A 23,925-nucleotide genomic window follows, 5' to 3' on the forward strand; every position below is an offset into this window, starting at 1 on the left:
ACTCGTATTGGCTGAATTGGCCAGCCTGCTACGATTTTCTGCTACTAGAAATCACAGTCTCCTTTCCTACAATTGAAAAACTGGAAACCCACTAAGAAAATCTAGAAATTTCACTTGTGTGTTTTTCTCTTCCTGCCCTGGGCGGATCTGCAACTACAAACCCTTGCTATAAATCTCTGCACCCAAATCTACTTTGTGAAATCATTGATCTGGAATTATTGTGCTCAGAACTCCCTCTGAAACTACACAATCTTGCTTCCGTCGCTTCTGAGCCTCTGATCTAATCAATAATTCTTTGATACCATGTGAAATTTCCTTAAATGCACCAATTGGAGTTTATTCGTCTAACTTATTTGTAGATTATATGTTTACAGCAAATAACGAATAAATAACTGATGCATTCTTCACAATAAAAATATGATGCAAAATTATAAATCAAAAACTGAGAAATAGATGCACACACACAATAAAAATGACACCAAGATTTTCGAACTAAACATCCCCAGAAAAAAACCCTAAAGGGAAAACTGGTGCAGCAGATGAGGGTTTATTTTTATTTTGCAGAAATTGGAAATTATTACCACTGGATGCCCAACTGGCAATCCTCCAGAAAAATATTAGTAAAATAATTTGGAGATCCCAAATCTCCTCTACTAATAAACTCGCCCTCCTCTAGCCTGCTCACACCCCACACTGGCAACTCACACTACTGCTTGGAATACGCATTGCAGCCTCTAAGAAACATGCACAGCCCTGCATTTGCCTACAATTGGGTTGTATAGCCTCTCTCTACCTATGGAAGTGACTCGGTGTACCTCCTGGAAATTGATCCGATCTCCAGCAACTAAATCAACCCTCTTTTGGCAACTCGCATTCGGGTGTCTTTCTATTTGCACTACTTGTATGGCCTCCTCTGCAAATGCATTCAGCCTCCCTTTTCCTACCACTCTAGCACTGGAAAATCATTGGGAAACTCTCCAAAATCTTGCTCCCAAATTATTTGTTGCTCCCTCTCTCCAATGCTCTCCCTCTAGCTTGAACCGCACACTCACTGACCCTGTGAACTGGGTAGCTCGATCTGCCACAATGATCACTCGGATACAACTAATGCCATCTCCAAGCCCTTCGACTTGCCCTTCTAATTTCTCGTTAAGTCTTCAACTGCCATGATTTTATCTCCATCGACGGCTAAGATCAATTTGACTTCATCAATAGAAGTCTCTAGAACAATCTCAAACATCCTTAATTAATAAACTTTAATTTACCACTTTTCCTAAGTTAGACTTAAGAAATATTTAATTATGGAAAATTAATTTAATTAAGGTGTTTCTCAAGCTTATCTCGTGAAACCTTGTCTCGTTTTTGGAGATCTCGTGTTCCTTAGCCTCTTAGCATCATTCGAGACTAGAACACATGTCTGATGTTACCATAAACAAACAAAATAATGCATAAAAGTGAATTTGAGTTGCATGTTCATGGTTCATAAATTGGGAATTGCATCAATAAATTACATAAAAGAAAACTCTAACATTGTTGCATGGTTCATCCTTCTTTTTTAGTTCTCACATCATCCTTATTTGTTGCTTATGCACGTTTTTTAGCCCTAAGATCCCATTAAGTGAACCTAACCTTGTGTTTACTGGAAAGCCTTAATTCCCTTTCATTGATTGTCCATAAAAGGCATTTTTGTTGATTATTATAAGATAGTGCACATCCTATCATTACAAATCAACCACACCCTAACTTATAACAACCATCTTCTTTGTCTCAGAATAGAATACTTGAATTGTGACATAGCATATCTAGGCATTTCTAGGCTTTTTCAATTCTCTCTCCCATATTATAGACCTCATATCCATCACTGTTGAAGTTTCTAAGTTTACTTAGTTTAGAAACAATTCATGCACTTTTTCTGATTTATTCCTACCTACTTGTTATTTTTCTTTAACAAGTTATTTACAAAGTAAATACTGAAAATAAACACCAGTGCATGCTCAACATATTACAGATCAACAACTAAAAGAAACAAGAACAAACACACCACATGACACCATTATTTTCGGACCAATGTCCCCGTTAAAACCCAATGCGGGAAAATTGGTGCAGCTATCTGAGGGTTTTCTTATTAAGCAATATCAGAGTACAATCTGGGTGCTGAAACTGGCCTACCCAACGGAGAATTTCCTTAGCAGCTATACCTCACAATTTGAGAGAAATCTCCTCGCTGAAATCCTGGAAAATCCTTCCGGCAGCTCCTCAGCGCAAAACTGTAGTGCAACCCCAACGTCTGCCCAAACTGGACTGCGTCAGCCCCTCTATGTCTCACGTTGACCCTGCATCAACCTTTCTTGGCCTACGTTAGCCCCAGGAGGCCCTGCATCAGCTCTGGGAGCCTTTGCGTTAGCTGCACTAACCCCTCTAGTCCTCTACGTAGCAATTGGTTGCCTCTGCGTGGCCCTGCGTCAGCCCTTGCTCGCTCTGTGTCACCCTCCTTGGCTGTTGCGCTGCTCTCCCGGCACAATCTCAACATTCTCTATTTCTCTATACTCAATGCCCCTCAGCTGCTCTCCCGATCACTAATTCTATCTCTCTTAGCAAACCCCACTCTAGAGAATAGAATGACTGATCATCTGGTGTGCCCTCCAAGTGACCCTCAAGCCTCCTCTTATACTTTTCTTGTTGACATATCAACGGCCGAGATTAAGTCCTAATCAACGGCTAAGATTAGATCTGGCTTGATCCATGTCTTTTGGACCATTCTAACACAGATTCATATTAATACACATTAATATTTTACTTTCCCTAAGTTTAGACTTAGGGACTCCATTAAAAATATTAATTATTTTAATATCTCCTTATCTATTTAGAATCTGCCCAAACCCTTTCTGGGTATTGGAGATCTAATGTGCCCCAACCTCTCTACCAAATTTCATGGCTAGAGCACATCTGATGCTACCCCAAATCAACACTCCCTCTTAGTGAGGATTGTGCTCTAGCAATACTCCTCAATGAGTATTACTCTGATCATCCGGCATCAGTACCTATGTTGATGCTAGGCCTTCTTGCCCAACATTCTCTGCATTGTTGCCTCTTGTACTGCTGCCCATGGTTCTGTCACTGACACTGTTGCATCTGTATGATAGCTCCCTCTACATTCGTGTTGCTGCTGGTCCTTTCCCCAACACTACATCTGCACTGCACCTCCTCTCATCATGTTGCATCGTGTTGCCCACTGCTACACTACAACTCAGTTACTGAGAAGTAAGTAACTGATCCTCCATCTGACCTCCCTGTTGGACTAGAGACACCCACTGATGTTGAAGCTCCCTCTGTCGCTGACAAGTGCCCCCTCTCTAACCTCTATGCTACTGCAACAACTCCCTGCATCTCGCATCGTTACACACCTCTTTGTGCCTTCCTGCACTGGTGCAACACTCATGTGCCTCTCACACTGTTGCAGCTTACTAGCTCTGCGCTATCTCGGGACTCCTGCACTATAGCTCTCTCTGCCGCTCCATCCGCATCCGTCTCTACCCACTCAGCCAGTCTTGCTACTCCTCGTCAGGGCTCTCGTAGCAAGGTCTAATCCAAGAGGCTGGGTACCTCAAGGATCCTGCCCCTTATCGCTTGTAGTCCATCTGACTACAGCTTGATGTCTCCACACTTCCGCTCAAGTGGCATGTGTGCACTCATCGCACAATCATCGTCTGTCAAAACTTCCTTCTCTGCCCGTGCCAGCACTGCCTTAGTCTCGAAAGACTCTCCCTTACTCTTCTTCCTTGGGCACTGGGTCGCAGAATGACCCATCTCCCCACAGTGCAAGCACTTGATCTTGGAGAGATCTTTCTTCTTCTGCTTCTCTTGCTTTCCCTCAGATGCTAGGGCCACATCCTCCTCTTGCTGAACTTTGATCCCTTTGTTGTTGCTACCTGTCTTCGACTATCGTCTGATCTCTTCTTGGCGAAGAGCTGCCCACATCTCGTCCCAAGGTAGGGGAGTCCCTCCGCCCAGGATACTCTAGACAAACACTTCCCAATCTTCTAAGATAGCATTCAGGGTTGTCCTCACCATAAGCTCCTGATCTGGTGTTGCTCCTATAGCAATCAATTGGTCTCAGATCTCATTCAGTCCTCCGAGGAAGGTGTCAATCGATTGACCCTTCTTCATTTGATACAACCTCATTTGGTTCTCGAGCAGCATTCTTCTCTGCACAGAAGTATTATGGTACAGATTCTTGAGAGCCTCCCACATCTCAACTGTCGTTTCCTTCTTGGCTATATGTGGTACCACATGATCCTTGACCCCATCAAGGATAATGCACTTCGCCCTCACCATCGCCTCTTCGTACTTGTCGTTATCATTGGTGTCGACTGGGATAGCTATAACCTTCAAGGCGAAGTTCTTGACACGATTCCTATCAATCGCCGATAAGATTCTGGCCTTCCAAACTGCGAAGTTCGATGCTCCGTCCAGTCTATCCTGGTCTCTTACCCCGTGAAGTGCCATGACGCTCCTCTACTTCCCTCCTTGGAGTTCTCTGTTCGACTCCTCTGAGTCTCTACTTCTCGTCTGGAAGTTCTCTTCTGGACTCCCTCTGAGTCCTGATTTTCCTCTTGGAAATTCCTTTGCCGCTTGTCGAGATGCCCCCTACTCTAATCGTCTTGTGCAACTGCACTGTTGATCCAGGTTCCTCGGCTAGAAACCCTCGGTAACAACTCCTCTGGCCCTGCTCTGTCAAGTACTGTTCTGACTAGAATACCTCACCAGCTCCACTCTGCAATATTTTTGCAGCCTTCTAGACTCCAGTAACTGCCTCTCTGTGAACTGCGTCAGCCCCTCTCTGCCTCACGTTGGCTCTGTGTCACCCAAATGGGTCTGCGTCAGCCCTGGGATGCCCTGCATCAGCCTTCTGGCCCTCTGCGTCAGCAACGTTGGCCTCACTGAGGCTCTGCGCAGTGCCCGGCTTCTTTTGTGTGGCTCTGGTTGGCTCTGCGTCACACTTCTTGGCTTATGCACTGTTAGAAACATCTTATGTCACCTCGGGACAACTGTTTTTTGTTGCTATTGCTTCGCTCGGCTGATGTCATTTAGTCCTCCTGTGACCTGCAATCACGCTCTGATACCATGTTTAAGTTTCTAAGTTTACTTAGTTTAGAAACCCTTCATGCACTTTTTCTGATTTATTCCTACCTACTTGTTATTTTTCTTTAACAAGTTATTTACAAAGTAAATACTGAAAATAAACACCAGTGCATGCTCAACATATTACAAATCAGCAACTAAAAGAAACAAGAACAAACACACCAGATGACACCATTATTTTTGGACCAATGTCCCTGAAAAAACCCAATGCGGGAAAACCGATGCAGCTATCTGAGGGTTTTCTTATTAAGCAATATCAGAGTACAATCTAGGTGCCGAAACTGGCCTACCCAACAGAGAATTTCCTTAGTAGCTATACCTCACAGTTTGAGAGAAATCTCCTTGCTGAAAACCCGGAAAATCCTTGCGACAACTCCTCAGCACAAAACTACTCTGCAACCCTAACGTCTGCCCAAACTGGACTGCGTCAACCCCTCTCTATCTCACACTGACCCTGCGTCAACCTTTCTTGGCCTACGTCAGCCCCAGGAGGCCCTGTGTCAACTCTAGGAGCCTCTGCTTCAGCTGCGCTGGCCCCTCTGGTGCTCTGCGCAGCACTTGGTTGCCTCTGCGTGGCCCTGTGTCAACCCTTGCTAGCTCTGTGTCACCCTCCTTGGCTGCTACGCTGCTCTCCCGGCACAATCTCTGCCTTCTCTGTTTCTCTGTACTCAATGCCCCTCAGCTACTCTCAGGGTCACTGATTCTATCTCTCTTAGCAAACCCTGCTCTAAAGAATAGAATGATTGATCATCTGGTGTGCCCTCCAAGTGACCCTCAAGCCTCCTCTTATACTTTTCCTGTTGACATATCAATGGCCAAAATTAAGTCCCTAATCAACGACTAAGATTAGATCTGGCTTGATCCATGTCTTTTGGACCATTCTAACACAGATTCATATTAATACACATTAATATTTTACTTTCCCTAAGTTTAGACTTAGGGACTCCATTAAAAATATTAATTATTTTAATATCTCCTTATCTGTTTAGAATCTGCCCAAACTCTTTCTGGGTATTGGAGATCTAATGTGCCCCAACCTCTCTACCAAATGTCATGGCTAGAGCACATCCTATGCTACCCCAAATCAACAATCACCTTGAGCCATATTATTCGGATATCCTTGAGGTGATTAAAGGAAGCCTCCCTTGTGGTCAAAACCACTAGAGAGCAGGAGAAAGTTTGTTGAGATGATAGTGGCAACCCTTTTTCTTGTTGCCATAAGGTAGGTTCCACCTCGTGATGCTTTCCACTAGGCCTACTAGAATTTGCAACATTAATGACCATTAATAGAGTTATGAAGTTAGTTACAACAACATCCCAAAATAGAACCAAGTAATTGGGCATCCTCTTTGCTTGAGTAATTCACCATGTCTATGCTCCAATAAATGATAAAGTAATCCACCACTAGGTGAACCCTCCTAGAAATGTATCACACATGTGAAGAAACTTGAAAGCATGCAGAAAGTGGAACAAAATACATAAAGAAGCAAGGGATGTATACAAATAATTTCTTCAAATATATCCATGAATAAGTCCTCATGATATGAGCCAAATAGCCACATGTGTGGCCTCCATGACCAAGTGGTCCCAAGAATCATAATGAAGAATGCACTCATGTAGCATGTGCCATCATCTCAAGGTGGTAGATCAAGTAAATGTCGACAACCTCAACAAATGGCATGGAGATGAGTGACAGATGCCTCAATAAGCAGAGTGCTCAAGTGAAGTGGACCACAAATGGTCCAAGCAAAAGCTCCATTGTACAACCAACCTCAAAAAATGTGAAATAAAACCCTCGAAGTCACATGTGTGGCTCCAAAGTGTAGCAACCACCCATATATCAAGGTAGATGAAGTGGATCTCAATACAGGAGGTTGACAAGCATAGAATAGATACCATAAACCATGGGCCAAGTTTTCAAAGACCCAAGAACCTCCATACAAGTGCAACAACCACTATCCAAAGGGAGAAAAACATCAATCCATGAGAAATGCCTCCACATGTGTACGCAAAGGAGCACTTCATGAGAATGATGTGTATAATCATCATAAAATGCAAGCTCAAACTCGTACTACAACCAATAAGCCAAGTGTTCTAGCAATAGATTCTATATGTGCAGAGAGGAGCGAGTTGGCTCCCATACAAGTGCAACAACCACTATCCCAAGGGAGAATAACATCAATCCATGAGAAATGCCTCCACATCTATAAGCAAAGGAGCACTTCATGAGAATGATGTGTATAATCATCATAAAGTGCAAGCTCAAACTCGTACTACAACCAATAAGACAAGTGTTCTAGTAATAGATTCTATATGTGCAGAGAGGAGTGAGTTGGCTCCTCCAAACATACCATGTGAGCTAGAAGAAAACATGGAGTGGAGCATTTCACTAGGATGAGTGTCCAATCCATCAATTAGAATGATAAGATCAAGACAGGGATTATAAACCCTAGGGCACCCTAACCCATCAGTGCCACATCATCCAACCTCATCAATTAGCATCATGAGGTCAAGATAGGCACCATAAACCCTAGGTCATCCTCAACACTTAGTTCCACATCATCCATCCTCCTCCACAAGAGGAAAATCACCTAACAATTGTGCCAAGTGCTCAAAATTCAAGCAACATTGGAGCATTCCCCAAGATTAAACGCCTATTCTATCAAGTAACATCACAAGGTCATGCATAAAACCATACAGTGCTTTCTCCAAGAATCATGATGCCATCAACCCTACCAACATCAACCTGGAACCCTTGGTTTATCCAAAATGTACCAAGGAGGAGAGTGATCTGCAACATCTATTGTCTATCTCATCAAATATCCCAATAGGAGTACAACAGACACTCCGGGAGTTAGACCAATCTACAAGAATCAAGTAGCATGGCATGCAAATCTATGTAGCAAGTAGGTGGGCACTCCATGAAATTCATTGTCTGTTTTGTCAAGCATCATCATAACAGTAAAATAGACACAAAAATGGTAGGCTGCTCTTCCTCAAGAGCAATGTCCCATCATGCCATACAAACATGCAAGGAGCAACACCATGGAGCAAGGCACTAGCACCATCACTAAACAAGCTGAACCAAAGGCATGAAGATAACCAACATACGGGTCATAGAACCAAGGAGCATGTCATGACCATCTAGCAACACCAAGGAGTATGTGACCATGAAGAAAGCAACATTAACCAAGATAATCAACACATAGTCCACCGAATCAACATCATAGAGGATCACTATGCTCAACCAAGATGTACTATCCTCGAGCAAAAATGAAGAATGTGCATCTCAAGCCCATCATCATCACCCATGTAGTTATCCCTGAAACTCTATCATGTGATGAAAATCACACATTTAACACTCATGCAAATATAAGAGGCAACAGAGAGGTAACACATCATTCACGAACATTAACAATAATGTTAAATCTCTTCCTTCTGCACTCCAGTGTATGATGTAATCATTTTGGAATCTGGATTGTATTGCACAATATATAAAAGTAACTTTTCCTTGTCCTCGAACATATTCATAGTTCTGTAATAATTATTGAATTTTTGGTAATATAATTTTATCTTGGTGACCCCATATTTTGAACTTCCAATTCCAATGTTTATATCTGTATTTTCAAGTACATACATATCTGTATTTACTAGAAAAATTTGAAGAACGATGTTTCAGAAACACCAGACTATTGAAAACATTAAACATTTTCCATATTTTGGCTAGCTTAGTTTAGCACATTGCATATTCATTTTAAAATTGTGACTGCATAATAATACTATGGGCAAGATACATGTAAAACATAGTTTTGAAAACTATGAAATAGGGCAAACATTTAACATGGAATTGTCACTTCAGCGATAAAAGGAAAATGAACCAATATTAAAAATAACTCTAATAGAAGAAAAGAAGGCATAAGCAGTACCCTAAACCTCCTCTTTAAATTGCAAGCAACTACAGCGTAATATTTAAGAGATCTGGATTGAGCTTCTTCTAGCCAATAAATGTAGAAAATTAAAGGAGAAAGGTTTCTGTTGATTGAAACTTTTTGGTTATATGAAAGAAAAATTTGGCAACAGAATTGCAACTGCAGATTTTCAATGAGAAAACCTCAGAGACCTCCTCACGCCAGTGGGAAAAATTAGGGATAATTGAACAAAATCCTATTTTGCCTTTTGGGTCAGTTGTGAACATTAATAAAATTATCTTTATCCCTATTATCTTAAGGAAGAATGAAAAAGCTGTTGAAATGGAAATCAAGACGATTATATCACTTATGAAATGTTTATTGATGCTGGAACAATTTTAGAAATAAATAATCTTCACAAAAAAACAGGAATTTACTCAAACAAGTGGTCTTTCTCGCATTCTCTCAAACATACCGAGTCACGCCCATTAAGCTCAAAGAAGACGGATGGCCCTTCTTCCTTCAACATACCCTGAACTGTATTTAAAAGCAAATTGTTGTGTCTTGGCCTTGCTCCATCCTTTGTGCTCCGGAGAAGAGCAAAGACCTTTCTCATATCCTTTCCCGTGATACTATGTCCACCAATCAATTGCATGAGACGTCCAATCCTTGAAATTACTGTTTCATTATCCTCCATACCAAACCAATCCAAGAGCAAACTAAGCAAGCCTGCTTTCACACAACAAGCTCGATTGGCGGTAGATTCTTCTAATAAGTGATGGAAGGTGTCAAGACCATAACACTGCAATTTTTCGTTACACTGCCACCACGAAATTGAAGAATGAAAATATGTATAAAGCCCTACAGTTAATAAAGTATAAGTGCAAGTTGTAACAATAAAGCAATATAAAAAAGTAGAAACAAAGAAATTTGCTTACCTGCCGAAGTATATTAAAAAACAATGTGATCACATCCTCATTCTGCACCAATAAAGGATACATCAAATTTACAAAACCAATGGACTGAATAGTAAATTTATCATATGAAACAAAGTCTTCGGGGATTCACTATTCATTTCCATATATAATTGACCCATGTCTTAAAAAACAATATTATTCTTGAATGGCTTAGTCGAGCAGTTAACATCCACTGTTCAAAGTTAATCTCATTACTTCTTCCAGTAAATGGAGTAGGCAATGCTACCTGTATTACCATATTAGATGGCATAATGATGTTCCCATCAACAAGCATGTCCAAAAGAGCATTCAACAATTCCAGACTTGGCAGTCCCTTCCAACAATCTAAAAGCAGTCTCTCTAAAGCCTTATAACCTGGTCCCACAAGTGATCTGAATGCGACCTGTAAATAGAAGATTGATATCACAAATTAATAGCAGAGCCGAGTTGCTCCAGCAATTCCTATCGAAGAACCAAGCTATTGTTATCATCAATTTCTTTGATGCAGGCTTAACAAAAATATAAAACTTAAAAAGCAATTCATCATACTAGAAATGTAGAAAACTAATATTACTCTATTATCAGCACCAAGCACCTGTGAACTTCTGTTTTCCTGCAGCACTTAATATAGAAACAGAGCAGTTCTAAATAACATTGATCTCGTAGATAAAATTCTAAATAACATTGATCTGGCAGATAAAATTCTATTATCTTTCCCCAGCATGAATTACCACCTTTTAAAATATTGTGAATATATGCTTAGATTTGCCACTTATATGCTATTTCTGAAAATGTCCTTGGATACTCACTGAAGGCTGCCTGTATTCAAGAAGCGATAAGGAGCATTTCACTCCTCTGCAGTTAATCACTCAATGTCCATTTTGTAGATGACTCTGCTATTACACCAGAAATATCCACAAAGCTGTATAGGGAACCCTTCATTACGTGAATGCTTTTATTTAACTCACAGGTGCAGTGATCAGCAAGGAAAAGACAGAATATCATAACTGATCAAGAAGACCCTCCAGAGTTGCTGCCAAGAGTGGAAGCTTGTACATCTATGGATCTCGAAGTATCGGAATCGTGAAAATAGAAAGTATGAAAAATGGGTTTCTAGAAACAGATATGGCAAAGATCCAGAAGTGTTAGAAACATTGGGGATGCTTTCTTCTGAAACAATGGGAAATGAGGTGGACATGAGGAAAGAGTGTCAACAAATGAGGACAAAATTTTTCAAGTAAAATCTGTCTAATAATTGCATACTTAGCACTTCCTTTTGAGTCACAAAATAAATCTCTTAAGCTGATTTATGGATTATGCAAGCATCTATTAGAGAATCTGGTGCTCAAGAAAATTTAATAGAGAAAAAAATTGAGACAAACTAAACATTACTAACCCGAATATAGCTTACTCAAAGAAAGGATAGAGAATAAAAACAAGAAATCAACAGATAACAAGAACAGTCAAGAATTAAATCAAACGACATTGCCTTCCGGTTTTTGCAATCAACAAAAATAACAAATTTGAACATAAACACTAGAGTCTATCCAATTCAGATGTTTAGTGATTAAGTTAGATAGATTAAACAACAAAATAAACCTATGTATCACCACCTCAAACTATTTTTGAACATGCATTCTTCTGGTCGAACAAGGCGAAGTAGTGGCGATAAGTGTATTTCATGATATTCAACTGATTATGAACATTAAACCCAAGCCCCAAAGTTAACCATGGAAAATAGCAAATAAAAGGCGTCACATTCCTGCAAACAAGATCTGATGATCATGCAACTAGACAATGTACTAAAGCAAAACAAAGAAAATCTGCTTTGCCAAAATACCTACAAATTACAATTGAATATTGAATCCTAGCAGTTGAAAACATGTTTTGCTCATCCTGCATTTTTCACTTGGCTGTGGGTTTCAAACGAATGAGGAAGTCACTAAGGAGTTTCTTATGAGAGAAGCAAGCGACTCTCTCTAGTGGCATAGAATATTTCCACCTTTCGAATAAATGGGGTCTTGGTATAACTGATGCTCACTCAAAAGGAATGGCCTTGGCAGCAAAACAGATTGTAAGGGCAACCTTGGAGAGGGCCTATGGCAGATACTACTAGGTAACCAATTGGAGATAACCCTCTCATATAGGTGTTGTAGTAAACACACAGTATTATGTTTGATATTGAAGAAGAAATATATTTGTAAAAATGTCTTGATAGATATATAATTGATAGAATGATAGAATTACAATGAGGAGCCCCATTATAAATACAAGGGAGGGTGCCATTTCAAATGAAAAGACGTGACTCTTTGATAAAACACACCTTTACACCTTTTCATTAATTATTATCTAATATTATGTTTGTTACCTTGCCACCCTCTTAAGGAATGTTTTGTCCTCAAAACATAATGAACAGGATTCTCTCTACTTGTGCATGTTGTTTATCTCTGGTTTGACTTCGACATGTCGGGGTTAGTCTTCTTCCTATATAGCTAAATTAATATACATATAATCCTATCTATATAATTAATTAATTAATTAATAACTTATTCCTAAATGATAACTTATCCCACCATGTGACCGTACAAGCATGCACCGTAAGTGTACCTTTCACTATAAGGTGTGTTTGTTTCCAGGAGACTTATCTGTGTTGCTTATTTTCACAGTTTGTAATGTTCGACAAGTATGGCAACTGGCATCTTCCTGGTTACGCATCACGAGTATGTCGTTGTGGGGTTGTACGGAGCAGCGGAAAATGCAGTCGTCCACAATCACCATTTTTCAGATACCACATCCCAGCGCAGACAAATCCTTAACTAATTTCCCATTGATTTCTCTACACGAGTCTCTATAGAGACAGTGGGTAACGTAATGCACAATGTTGTCTCCCATCTTGTCGTGAATTACGTCTGTCTTCGAATTCTCTGTGAAGATGATGATCTCGTAGATGTTGGATGCCAATTTCAGGAATTCTTGGAGGTTTAGTCGTATCAAAACATAAGTGTGCGTCGTTGTGCCTTCCTATAGGAGGGAAAAATCTACGGCCACAGGTTCAGGTTTATAACCGCCATTGAAACTTTCCATTTCTTTGTCCCCACGCAGTTTTTTTCGATCTAAACCTTTTTTTCTCCTCTTCTAACATATCGCCTTCTGCTAATTTAGGCAGAATCCCACGACATTCATGATAACTATCCTGGGAATCAAAGGTTCACTATAGATCATTAGACAAGCAGCGTAATCCAGAGACTTTCCATGGATAACTCAACTCCATTCATCAACTAGATGTTGTGTTATCCTTTTTCTTTCGGGCACCTCTTCTCTAGATTTGGTCAAGAAATTGATAATGTGCCCTAATCAGCTTTGTTTTAGATTCTCCTTTACAGAAGGATCTGTTCTATCGAGGTTCAGATTATCCACAACATTGAGAACAGCATAGCAGATGCTAACGTGAGGTAGGCACTAGATAGGCAGGGGCTCTAGCTAGGTCTTTAGCACAAATAACCCCCTCACTAGATAAACTATACCTACGCATGTTTCTTGGAAAGAACACCTCACCCACTGTCACCACAGCCTATGTCCCCTTCTCTTCTTAGATTTTCACCAATGCGAGGAGTCCCAATAACCCACATTTGTAATATATGTGTCTATTATGAGGTTCAATGTGAGGTAAGGACGGCTCATTCAATGGAAAGACTCAATTGAGGTGTGAACTTTGGGAGAAGCTAGGATGTCTTTTCACGAAAAAACTCTTGAGATAATTACTATACGAGACCTAGGGTTGAGATATTTGACGAGATAAGAGCTCATTAAAGGTCAAGATAGTCAAGAGAAGACGTTTTGAATGATATGCTACTAAGGTACAGACCTTTCAAGAAATCCCCAAGTTGAAGGGCAGTTTCAAGGGTCCTGTTGTCACCCGAATTGTACACGATGCGACAACGCTCAGGGAAGGGGTTGTCACTATGATCCCTGCCCTCTCCATTTAAGTTGTCTCCTAAATGCAGGCTAAGAAGGGTAGTCCCTGTGGCTGGGATGATGAGGAACTTGTGTTGATTTTGCGTAGCATTGGATGTGCTCTAGCTCTGAAATTTTGTGGAGGGGCTAAAATACATGAGATCTCCAGAACCCAGAAATCATTTGGAGAAATTCCCCCCGAATGAGGAGTTATTAAAACAATTAATATTTTTAATGGGTTCCTAAGTCTAAACTTAGGAAAACAAAAATATTAATGGGTATTAATAAGAATATGGGTGAGAAACTTCTAAGTGACAAAGATCAAGTTTGTTTTAATCTTAGTCATTGATGAGGGACTTAATCTCGGCCGTTGATTCATCAACAGGAAAAGTATAAGAGGAAGCTTGAGGGTTAGTTGGAGATACACTTGAAAGATCAAAGAGTTCGATTTTTCTGGGACGAGGTTTTGCTAAGAAAATCAAACAAGTGATCTGTTGCAGCAAAGGGGTAGGGATAGTTGAGGTTGGAGGATCTTCTCTAGGACCTCGAATGCACAGCAAAGAGAGACAAAGAGACGCCAGAGGAGGCAACGCAGACCCAGGGAGACTAGCGTTGGCCCAGGAAAGGCCCACGCATTTACAGCATTGGGGTAGAGGCACCCTTTAGCAGAAATCTGAATTCAGCTGGAGAGAAGCAGGATCAGCCGAGAAGGCTGACGTCATAGCACCAGGAGGCAAAAGAAGGCAGCATAGTGTCCCAGTGTGCTCCACGCAGCTACTGCGAAGGGGCAGCGCAGTCATAGTCGAGGAAAACCAGTCTAGTTGCTGGAACAGAGAGACTTTGCCGGTGAAGTGAGGTAATCTCACTTAGGTTTCTACCAATATATTTTTATCTCTGTCACTGGATAGCCAAGAGGGCATCCAGAGTTATATTCAAAACTACTGCTTAACAATAGAAAGCCCTCAAAGTTGTTGCATCGGTTTTCCCGCATTGGGTTTTTCCAGGGCGATTCTCCAAAAATAACGGTGTCCCTTATGTATTTGTCTCGCTCTATTTCAATTCATGATTTGTATTAAAATAATTAAATAACTTGTTGAATGTAAAAAAAACAAGTACGAGATTATAAATCAGTGATTGCAGTAGCATTTCTGATGTGTAGATTCAAAAAATTTCATATGGTATCAGAGCATTGCAGATCATAAAAGACTGAAGACACCAGCAGGGAGATCCAGAGAATTTGTTGCAGAGAAGCAGTTGTCCCGAGTGACAGCGTTGTTTCAGAGGTAGAGGAGCAGCTACAGGAGTAACGCAGAGGCTCACACAGTGCCTGCGTCAGCATTCCAAGCCTGCAGAGGGTGACGCAGTACCCGAGAGGAGCTCTCACAGTGATTGCGTCGGCTCTCTGGGCCAGCACAGAGCTTGAGAGGCTCGAATCAGTCAGTTGTCAAGGCTAGAGAAGCAGTGCAGATTCGATCAGTGGAGCTGGTGGGATGTTGTTTCTGTTGGTGCAGAACAGTGTCTGTGGAGATAGAGCCGAGCTAGAGGGAGTCACTGCCTTGACAGATTTCTTGCTAAAAGAAATCTAGGTTCGGGTTGCTGAGCAGCAACAAAGAAGGATTGGAGAGGAGTGATTCAACATTTGGCGAGAGGATTTCCGTGAAGGAAATCAGGACTCAGAAGGAGTCTAGAGGAGCTTGTTCCTTGGAGGGTTACTTGCGCCAAAGAAATCCAGATCCAAGTCTTGCTGGATTAGCAGCAGGAGAGGGAGAAGAGAACCTGTCCTGTATTTTTTTGAGCAGAGATGGCGGTCAATGGACTAAGGGATCAGGACAGATTGGATGGAGCATCCAATTTTGTCATTTGGAAGGCCATGATCCTGGGAATCTTGGACAAAAAATCGCATCAAAGACTATGCCTTGTAAGTTGTAAGTAGTTGTTGTTCCGGTCGACGTTGATCCATTAAAGAAGTACGAGGAGGCCCAGGCGAAGGCCAAGTGCGTGATCCTAGACGGGGTCAAATATCATGTAGTACCACACATTGCTCAAAAAGAAACATCAAGGGAGATGTGGGAGACGTTGACCACCTTGTACCAGCGCACTTCCATCCAGCGGAAGATGCCATTAGAAAATCAGCTGAGACAGTACTAGATGCATAAGGGAGAAAAGATTGATCCCTTCCTCCTCAGGTTGCAAGGGATTAGAGATCAGTTGACTTTCATGGGGTCTACACCAGATTCTGAGTTCATGGTCAGCACTGCCCTGAATGCAGTCATCGAGGACTGGGAAACTTTTGTCCAAAGTATCTTGGGCAAAGCAACTCTCCCCATTTGGGAGGAGATGTGGGCAGTTCTTCGACAAGAAGAAGTCAGGAGGTTGACCAAGGCAAGGGGTAGCGGTACAGGAGCCCGGGTCAAGAAGGAGGAGGAGGATAATGCAGCTCTCGCACCATCGGGACAACAAAGGCAGCCGAAGCAGAAAAAGAAGGACATAACCAAAATCAGATGCTTCAAGTGTACGGAACTTGGACATTATGCCACTCAGTGCCCCTGGAAGAAGGGCAAGGAGGAAGCTTCTGAATCGAAGGATTCTCCAGCGAAAACTTACAGGAAAGGCGAGGATGACGATTGTGCCATGAGTGCTCATGTGCCTGAAGAGAAGAGGTGTGGTGACATGGAGTTGTAGTCGAGAGGACCACATGAACACAGGCAGGATCCTTGAGGTGCCCAAACTCTTGGATCACATACGGCTACAGGAGCCCTTAACGATAGTACCAAAATGACGAGTGTCGGTTGGAGCGAGGTGTGATGGAGCAACAGTGGCAGAGCTAGAGTGTCAAAGTCTGAGGCAGCGCAGTGGATGTTGTCGCAGTGCGAGAGGCAAAAAGCAGTTTCCAGCAACGCAGTAGCAGCAGAGGGTGAGCACAAATTAGCTACAGAGGTAGCTTCAGCATCACGAGGCATCAAGATTGACCATCATGTCAATTTTTGGGAGAAGTTTCAGTTGCTTACTTCTTAGCAATTGAGTTGCAGTGCAACAGTTAGCAATGGCAGTACAATGGCTAGCATGAGGCAGCATTTTGAGAGGGAGTTGAAGTACAGATGTAGCAGTGGCAGTGGCAGAGTCATGGGCAGCAATACAGGAAGCAGAAGTGCAGAGGACGAAGGGCATCAGGCCAAGCATCAGCAGCACAATGGACCGATGTAGTAGATCAGTGTAGTACTTTTGTTGAGAAGTGTTAGTAGAGCACATTCCTCGCTAAGAGGGAGTGTTGATTTTGGGTAGCATCGAATGTGCTCTAGCTCTGAAAATTTGTGGAGGGGCTAGAATACATGAGATCTCCAGAACCCAGAAATCGTTTGGAGAAATTCCACCCGCATGAGGAGTTATTAAAATAATTAATATTTTTAATGGGTTCTTGAGTCTAAACTTAGGAAGATAAAAATATTAATGGGTATTAATAAGAATATGGGTGAAAAACTTCTAAGTGACGAGGATCAAGTCTGTTTTAATCTTAGTCGTTGATTAGGGACATAATCTTGGCCATTGATTCATCAACTGGAAAAGTATAAGAGGAGGCTTGAGGGTTAGTTGGAGATACACTTGAGAGATCAAAGAGTTTGATTTTTCTGGGGCGAGGTTTTGCTGAGAAAATCGAACAAGTGATTTGTTGTAGCAGAGGGGCAGGGATAGTTGAGGTTGGAGGATCTTCTCCAAGACCTCGAATACAAAGAAAGGGAGGCAGAGAGACGCCAGAGGAGGCAGCACAGACCCAGGGAGACTAACGCTGGGCCAAGAAGGGCCCATGCATTTCTAGTGCTGGGGTAGAGCCACCCTCCAACAGAAATCTGATTTTAGCCGGGGAGCAGCAAGATCAATCGAGAAGGCTGACATCAGAGCTCCAGGAGGCAGAAGAAGGCAGCGCAATGTTGACGCAGTGTCCCAGTGTGCTCCACGCAGGCCCACGCAGCTACTGCGAAGGGGCAGCGCAATTCTAGCCGGGGACATCCAGTGCAGTGGCCGGAACGGAGAGATTTTGCCGAGTGAAGTGAGGTAATCTCACTTAGGTTTCTACCAATATATTTTATCTTTGTAACTGGATAGCTGAGAGGTCATCGAGAGTTGTATTCAAAATTCCTGCTTATTTATAGAAAACCCTCAAAGCTGTTGCACTGGTTTTCTCGCATTGGGCTTTTCCGGGGACGATTGTCCAAAAAAAACTGTCCCTTGTGTATTTGTCTCGTTCATTTCAGTTCATGATCTATATGTATGTGTAGTCTGCAATAGTGTTTTCATCGCTATTTAAATAATTAAATAAATTGTTGGATGTAAAAAAACAAGTAGGAGATGATAAACCAGCGATTGTTGTAGGATTTATGATGTGTAGATTCAGAGATTTTCAAAACTTGTTGGGAACCAATAAGCCAAGAAGACACAACTTAATGGCCTAGCAACTTGGTTGAAAATTGAAATTAAGAGGCAAGTATGATTATTACATATGATTTGATTAGATTTATAAGTTAGAGACCAATACCTTTAAAAATTAATTACTTGCACAATATGAATTAAATTCCACATCACCGGATGAACAGTTGTTCCAAGATGCAAATTCTATCCTCTATGAAATGCAAGACCTAAATCTGAGTGAGATGCAAGTTCTTGGTAGCTTTTAATTATATGCCTACTTTAGATGAATCCTTCTCCTCAAATCTTTTGAAGCTAGTCTCAAATGCAAGTTGTAGAGAGAAGCCCAAGGAAAAGAGGCTAATGTTGATTTGTGGTAGCATCAGATGTGCTCTAGCCATGAAAATTGATGGATAGGTTAAGGCACATAAGATCTCCAAGACCCAAAAATCGTTTGGGGAAATTCCACCCAGTTGGGGAGATATTAAAATAATTAATATTTTTAATGGGGTTCCTAAGTCTAAACATAGGAAAATTAAAATATTAATGGGTATTAATATAAAACTAGGTGAGAATGTTCTAAATGACATGGATCAAGCCAAATCTAATCTTAGTCGTTGATTAGGGACTTAATCTCAACCGTGGAAAACTCAACAGGAAAAGTATAAGAGGAGGCTTGAGGGTCAGTTGGAGACACACCAAATTGATCAGTTAGTTCGATTTTCTGGAGTAGGGTTTTCTTAAGAGAATCGAACCAATGATTTGTTGCAGCGAGGGGCAATTCAACACAAGGCCAAGAACGGATAGCAGAGAGGCAGAGATAGTGCCAAAGAGACAACATAGAGACTGGAGAGGTTGACGCAGAGGCAGCTGGGACATATGCAGAGGCTAAGGAGGCTAGTGTGGGTGACGCAGAGGGCTAGAGGGTTGACACAAAGAGCCAAGGGGCTGACGCAAAGGCATCAGTAGCTGCACCAAGGCTAGCAGAGCTGACGCAGGGCCAAGAGGCAGCGCTGGGTGATTTTCATGGGGCAGACTCAGTGCTGGTGAGCTGGGAAGGGTGATGCAGTCCCTGCGGAGTGACACAGAGCAGTAGAGAAGCTTGGAGCAGCTTTCGTTGTCCAGCTAAGGAGCTTCCATAGTTGTTGTGCGATCGTTCATCCAGTGACTGATCAATCGGAATATCTGGCTCCGGGGAGAGGTATTACTATCAAGGACATTCACTTTAGAAAGAATTCTTCGGCGAAAATCACAAGGAATATCATTTGTCGACGCGTCGAACCAACCAGTGTGGTTCATCGTCAGGACAAGTTGAAGAACAGATCCAGCTTAGCATGTTTAAATAGCTAGAGCAGAAACCGCGTAATAATAAAACCCTCATATCTGCTACACCGGTTTTCCTACATTGGGTTTTTCCGGGGACGATTGTCCAAAAATAACAGTGTCCCTTGTGTGTTTGTCTCAGTTATTTCAGTTGTTGATCTGTATATGTGTTAAGGCTGCATTTGTGTTTATTTTTAGTATTTATGTTTATAAATAACTTGTTAATGAAAAGAACAAGTAGGAGAAAATAAACCAGATAATGCAGTAGGGATTTCTGACATGTCAGACTTAGAAATTTCAACATGGTATCAAAGCATCGCAGATCACAAGAGAACTGAAGGCACCAGCAATAATCCGAAGAATTTGCAGTAGTAGCAGCTGTCCCAAGAGACGGCGTTGTTCCAGAGCAGAAGCAACAAAGAAGAAGTGACACAAAGGGACTGCGTCATCATTTCGAGCCAGGAGGAAGGTCAGCGCAGAGGCAGAGAGGGACAAATCAGACCTACGCAATGCCCGGTCATCTTTCTCAGCCAGGAAGGATCGACGCTATGATCAGGAGGACCAGATTCTACCATTGTTGGGATTATGCAGAGCCTGATAGGAACAGTTTCTTCAATTGTCGGGGCTTGGAGAGCTGTGGGCATATTGTAATTAAGAAGCTGATGGGGTGTTATTTCTGTCAGGGCAAAACAGTACCTAAGGAGACATAACCAAGGTAGAGGGAGTCGCTACCTTCATGGATTTCTAGCCAAGAAATCCAGATCCGAGTTGTAGTTGCAAGGCGGATTGGAGAGAAGCGGTTCAACAATTGGCCAAAGGATTTCCAGGAAGGAAATCATGACTTAGAGTGCGATTTCCAAGAGGGAACTCGAAACTCAAAGGGAGTCCAAAAGAGGAGTTGAAATGGCAGTGAATGAACTGAGGGATCAGGACAGGTTGGACAGGGCTTCCAACTTTGTCATCTAGAAGGCCAGGATCCTGGCAGTCCTGGATCGACATCGCATCAAAGACTTTCCCTTGAGAACCGTCACTATCCATGTCGACACAGCTGAGAATGAGAAGTATGAGGATGCAATGGCGAGGGCAAAGGCATGATCCTAGACAGGGTCAAAGATCATGTCATACCACATATTGCTGAAAAGAACACAGCAAAGGAGATGTGGGATACTTTGATGACCTTGTATTAGGGCACTTCCATGCAGCAGAAGATGCTATTGCAACATCAACTGCAGTCGTGTCGGCCAAAAATTTCTCTTATGTGATCTCTATCGAAAGACTTTGCTTAATTCATTATGGATCACAGAAGTCTGAATACAAAAAAGATTCATTCCTTCTCAGGCTGTAGGAGATTCGCGACCAGCTTACTTCTGTGGGGTCTACACCGGATCCAGAATTTATGGTCAGGACTGCCCTAAATGTAGTCTCCGAGGAGTGGGAGACATTTGTCCAAAGTATTTTGGGCAGGGCTACTCTTCCAAGTTGGGAGGAGACGTGGGCAGCTCTTCGCCAAGAAGAGATCGGGAGGATGACCAAGGCGGGGAGTAGTGGCAAGGGAAGTCGAATCAAGAAAGAAGAGGAGGAGGATGCAGCGCTAGCATCTGCAAACAGCAAGGGAAGAGGAAGAACAAGTACATCTCCAAGGTGAAGTGCTTCAATTGTGGGGGGCTGGGGTATTATGCATCCTAGTGTCCCAGGAAGAAAAACAAGGGAGAGGTTTCCGATTCTAAAACATCTCCAGCTAAGGCGGAGAAAGAGGTCAAGACGGATGATGATTGTGCCATGAGTGCTCATGCACCTCTAGAGAAGAGGTGGGGAGACATCGAGTTGTAGTCAGGAGGACTACAAAGTAGGGGCGAGATCCTTGAGATGCCCAAACTCGTGGATGATATTCGGCTATGGGAGCCCTTAACGACAGTAGCAGGATGACAGGGGTCGGGTGGAGCAAAGTGTAGTGGAGCAGCAACGCAGTGCTTGGGTGCAGAAATCTGAGGCAGCGCAATGGAGGTTGCAGCAGTGCGAGAGGCATAGAGATGTATGCAACAGCGCAGTGGCAGCAAAGACAGCATAGTATAGCAGCAGAGGCAACTTCAGTTTCACGAGGCTTTCAGACTGACTGGGATGTCAGTATTTGGAAGAAATTAGTTACTTCTCAGTAACTGAGTTGCAATGCAGCAGTTAGCAGTGGCAGCGCTATGGGCAGCATATTGAGAGGGAGCTGCAGTACAGATGTAGCAGCAGTGGCAGTGGCAGTGGCAGTGTCATGGGCAACAATACAAAAAAAAGCAGTGCAGATGATGTGAGGCAGCAGGCAAAGCATCAGCACAGGTACTAGTGCAGAGGATCAGTGTGATGCTTCCATGGTGAAGCATTACTAGACCACATTCCTCACTAAGAGGGAGTGTTCATTTGTGATAGCATCAGATGTGCTCTAGCCATGAAAATTGATGGAGAGGCTAAGGCACATAAGATCTCCAAGACCCAAAAATCGTTTGGGGAAATTCCACCTAGTTGGAGAGATATTAAAATAATTAATATTTTTAATGGGGTTCCTAAGTCTAAACTTAGGAAAATTAAAATATTAATGGGTATTAATATAAAACTGGGTGAGAATGTTCTAAATGACATGGATCAAGCCATATCTAATCTTAGCCATTGATTAGGGACTTAATCTCAGTCATTGAAGACTCAACAGGAAAAGTATAAGAGGAGGCTTGAGAGTCAATTGGAGACACACCAAATTGATCATTTAGTTCGATTTTCTGGAGCGGAGTTTTGCTGAGAGAATCAAATCAACGATCTGTTGCAGTGAAGGGCAATTCGGCACGAGACCAGAAATACATAGCAGAGAGGCAGAGATAGTGCCACAGAGACAGCGTAGAGCCAGGAGAGGCTGACACAGAGGCATATGGGACTTACACAGATTGTGAGGAGGCCAGTGTGGGTGACGCAGAGGGCCAGAGGGTTGACGCAAGAGAGCCAAGGGGTTGACGCAGAGGCCTCAGTAGCTGCACAGAGGCTAGCAGAGCTGACGCAGGGCCAAGAAGCAGCGCTAGGTGATTTTCGTGGGGCAGACTGAGTGCTAGTGCGCTGGGAAGGGTGACGCAGCCCCTGAAGAGTGTCACAAAGCAATAGAGAAGCTTTGAGCAAATTTCGTTGTCCAACTAAGGAGTTGCCATAGTTGTTGTGGCATCGTTCATCCGGTGACTAATCAGCCGGAAAATCTATCTCGGAGGAGAGATATTACTGCCGAGGACATTCTTTGTTGGGTGAGCCATTTCTGGCACCCTAGTTGTATTGAGAAACTGCATAATAATAAAACCCTCATATTTGTTGAACCGATTTTCCCGCATTGGGTTTTTCTGGGGACGATTGTCCAAAAATAACAGTGTCCCTTGTGTGTTTGTCTCAATTATTTCAGTTGTTGATCCGTATATGTGTTAAGGCTACATTTGTGTTTATTTTCGATAAATAATGAAAAGAACAAGTAGGAGAAAATAAACCAGATAATGCAATAGGGATTTCTAACGTGTTAGACTTAGAAATTTCAATAGCTAAGGCCGCATTACCGATACTTATCGTGGGGTTCTAATCACCTAGGTGTGTCTATTCCTAGAAGGGATTGCCCACAAGAGTACTGCAAGGTCACCTATGTTAATTGTGAATGAGGGTCTAGACTTCACAAATTGTGTAAAGAAGGTGGTCCTATCTTTCTTACAACCAAGCTTATGCTAGGACATGAATTTTAATAATGCACTTCTACTCCTAGAATGAAGATGAAAGATGATGTTAGATAGCTTTAATAAGATGACCAATTAGATGCTCCAATAAGACAATTTTAAGCTACTATAGAAAGTAAATGAAGCACTCTAAATTATTATGCAGTCAAACCAAGCTAGCACTTAGATTACTCAATGATCCAAGATGCTTATTAGAGATTATTAGTGGTCTTATTAAATTCTCTTAAACTTATGTTATGAAACAATTATAAACAAGAGAAACTTAGAGTGATTATATGAGCACAATAGCAACAAGATCAATGAGATTGCTAACAGTGATAAGGTAAGAAAAGATTAATAAATGCAACTAGATAACATTGCTTATGCAAGAGTGCAAGGATGAAAGAATGATGGTATATCCAACTAGATCGACGAGATCTAGCATGCAGCAAATGGTAGCATAGACAAAGCGAGAGTTCAGAATAGAAGGTTCTCCCAGAAAGAGGTAGAGGATCATGACAAAAA

The 23,925-nt window shown here is 42.1% G+C and overlaps 1 protein-coding gene across 1 annotated transcript in view; it reads right to left on the bottom strand.

Moving 5' to 3' along the window:
- The window catches only part of LOC149140946 (BEACH domain-containing protein B-like), a 398,071-nt gene that overhangs the window by 198,054 nt on the left and 176,092 nt on the right, over nt 1-23,925 (bottom strand). The window contains 3 exon segments of the mRNA XM_089446434.1: nt 9,526-9,870; nt 9,989-10,030; nt 10,254-10,409. Of these exon segments, the coding sequence (XP_089302560.1) occupies nt 9,526-9,870; nt 9,989-10,030; nt 10,254-10,409 (543 nt within the window).

Source organism: Pinus tabuliformis, chromosome X, assembly GCF_031772625.1.
Source record: "Pinus tabuliformis cultivar Carrire ecotype Pingquan chromosome X, CPIR1, whole genome shotgun sequence".
NCBI classification, from domain to species: Eukaryota; Viridiplantae; Streptophyta; class Pinopsida; order Pinales; family Pinaceae; genus Pinus; species Pinus tabuliformis.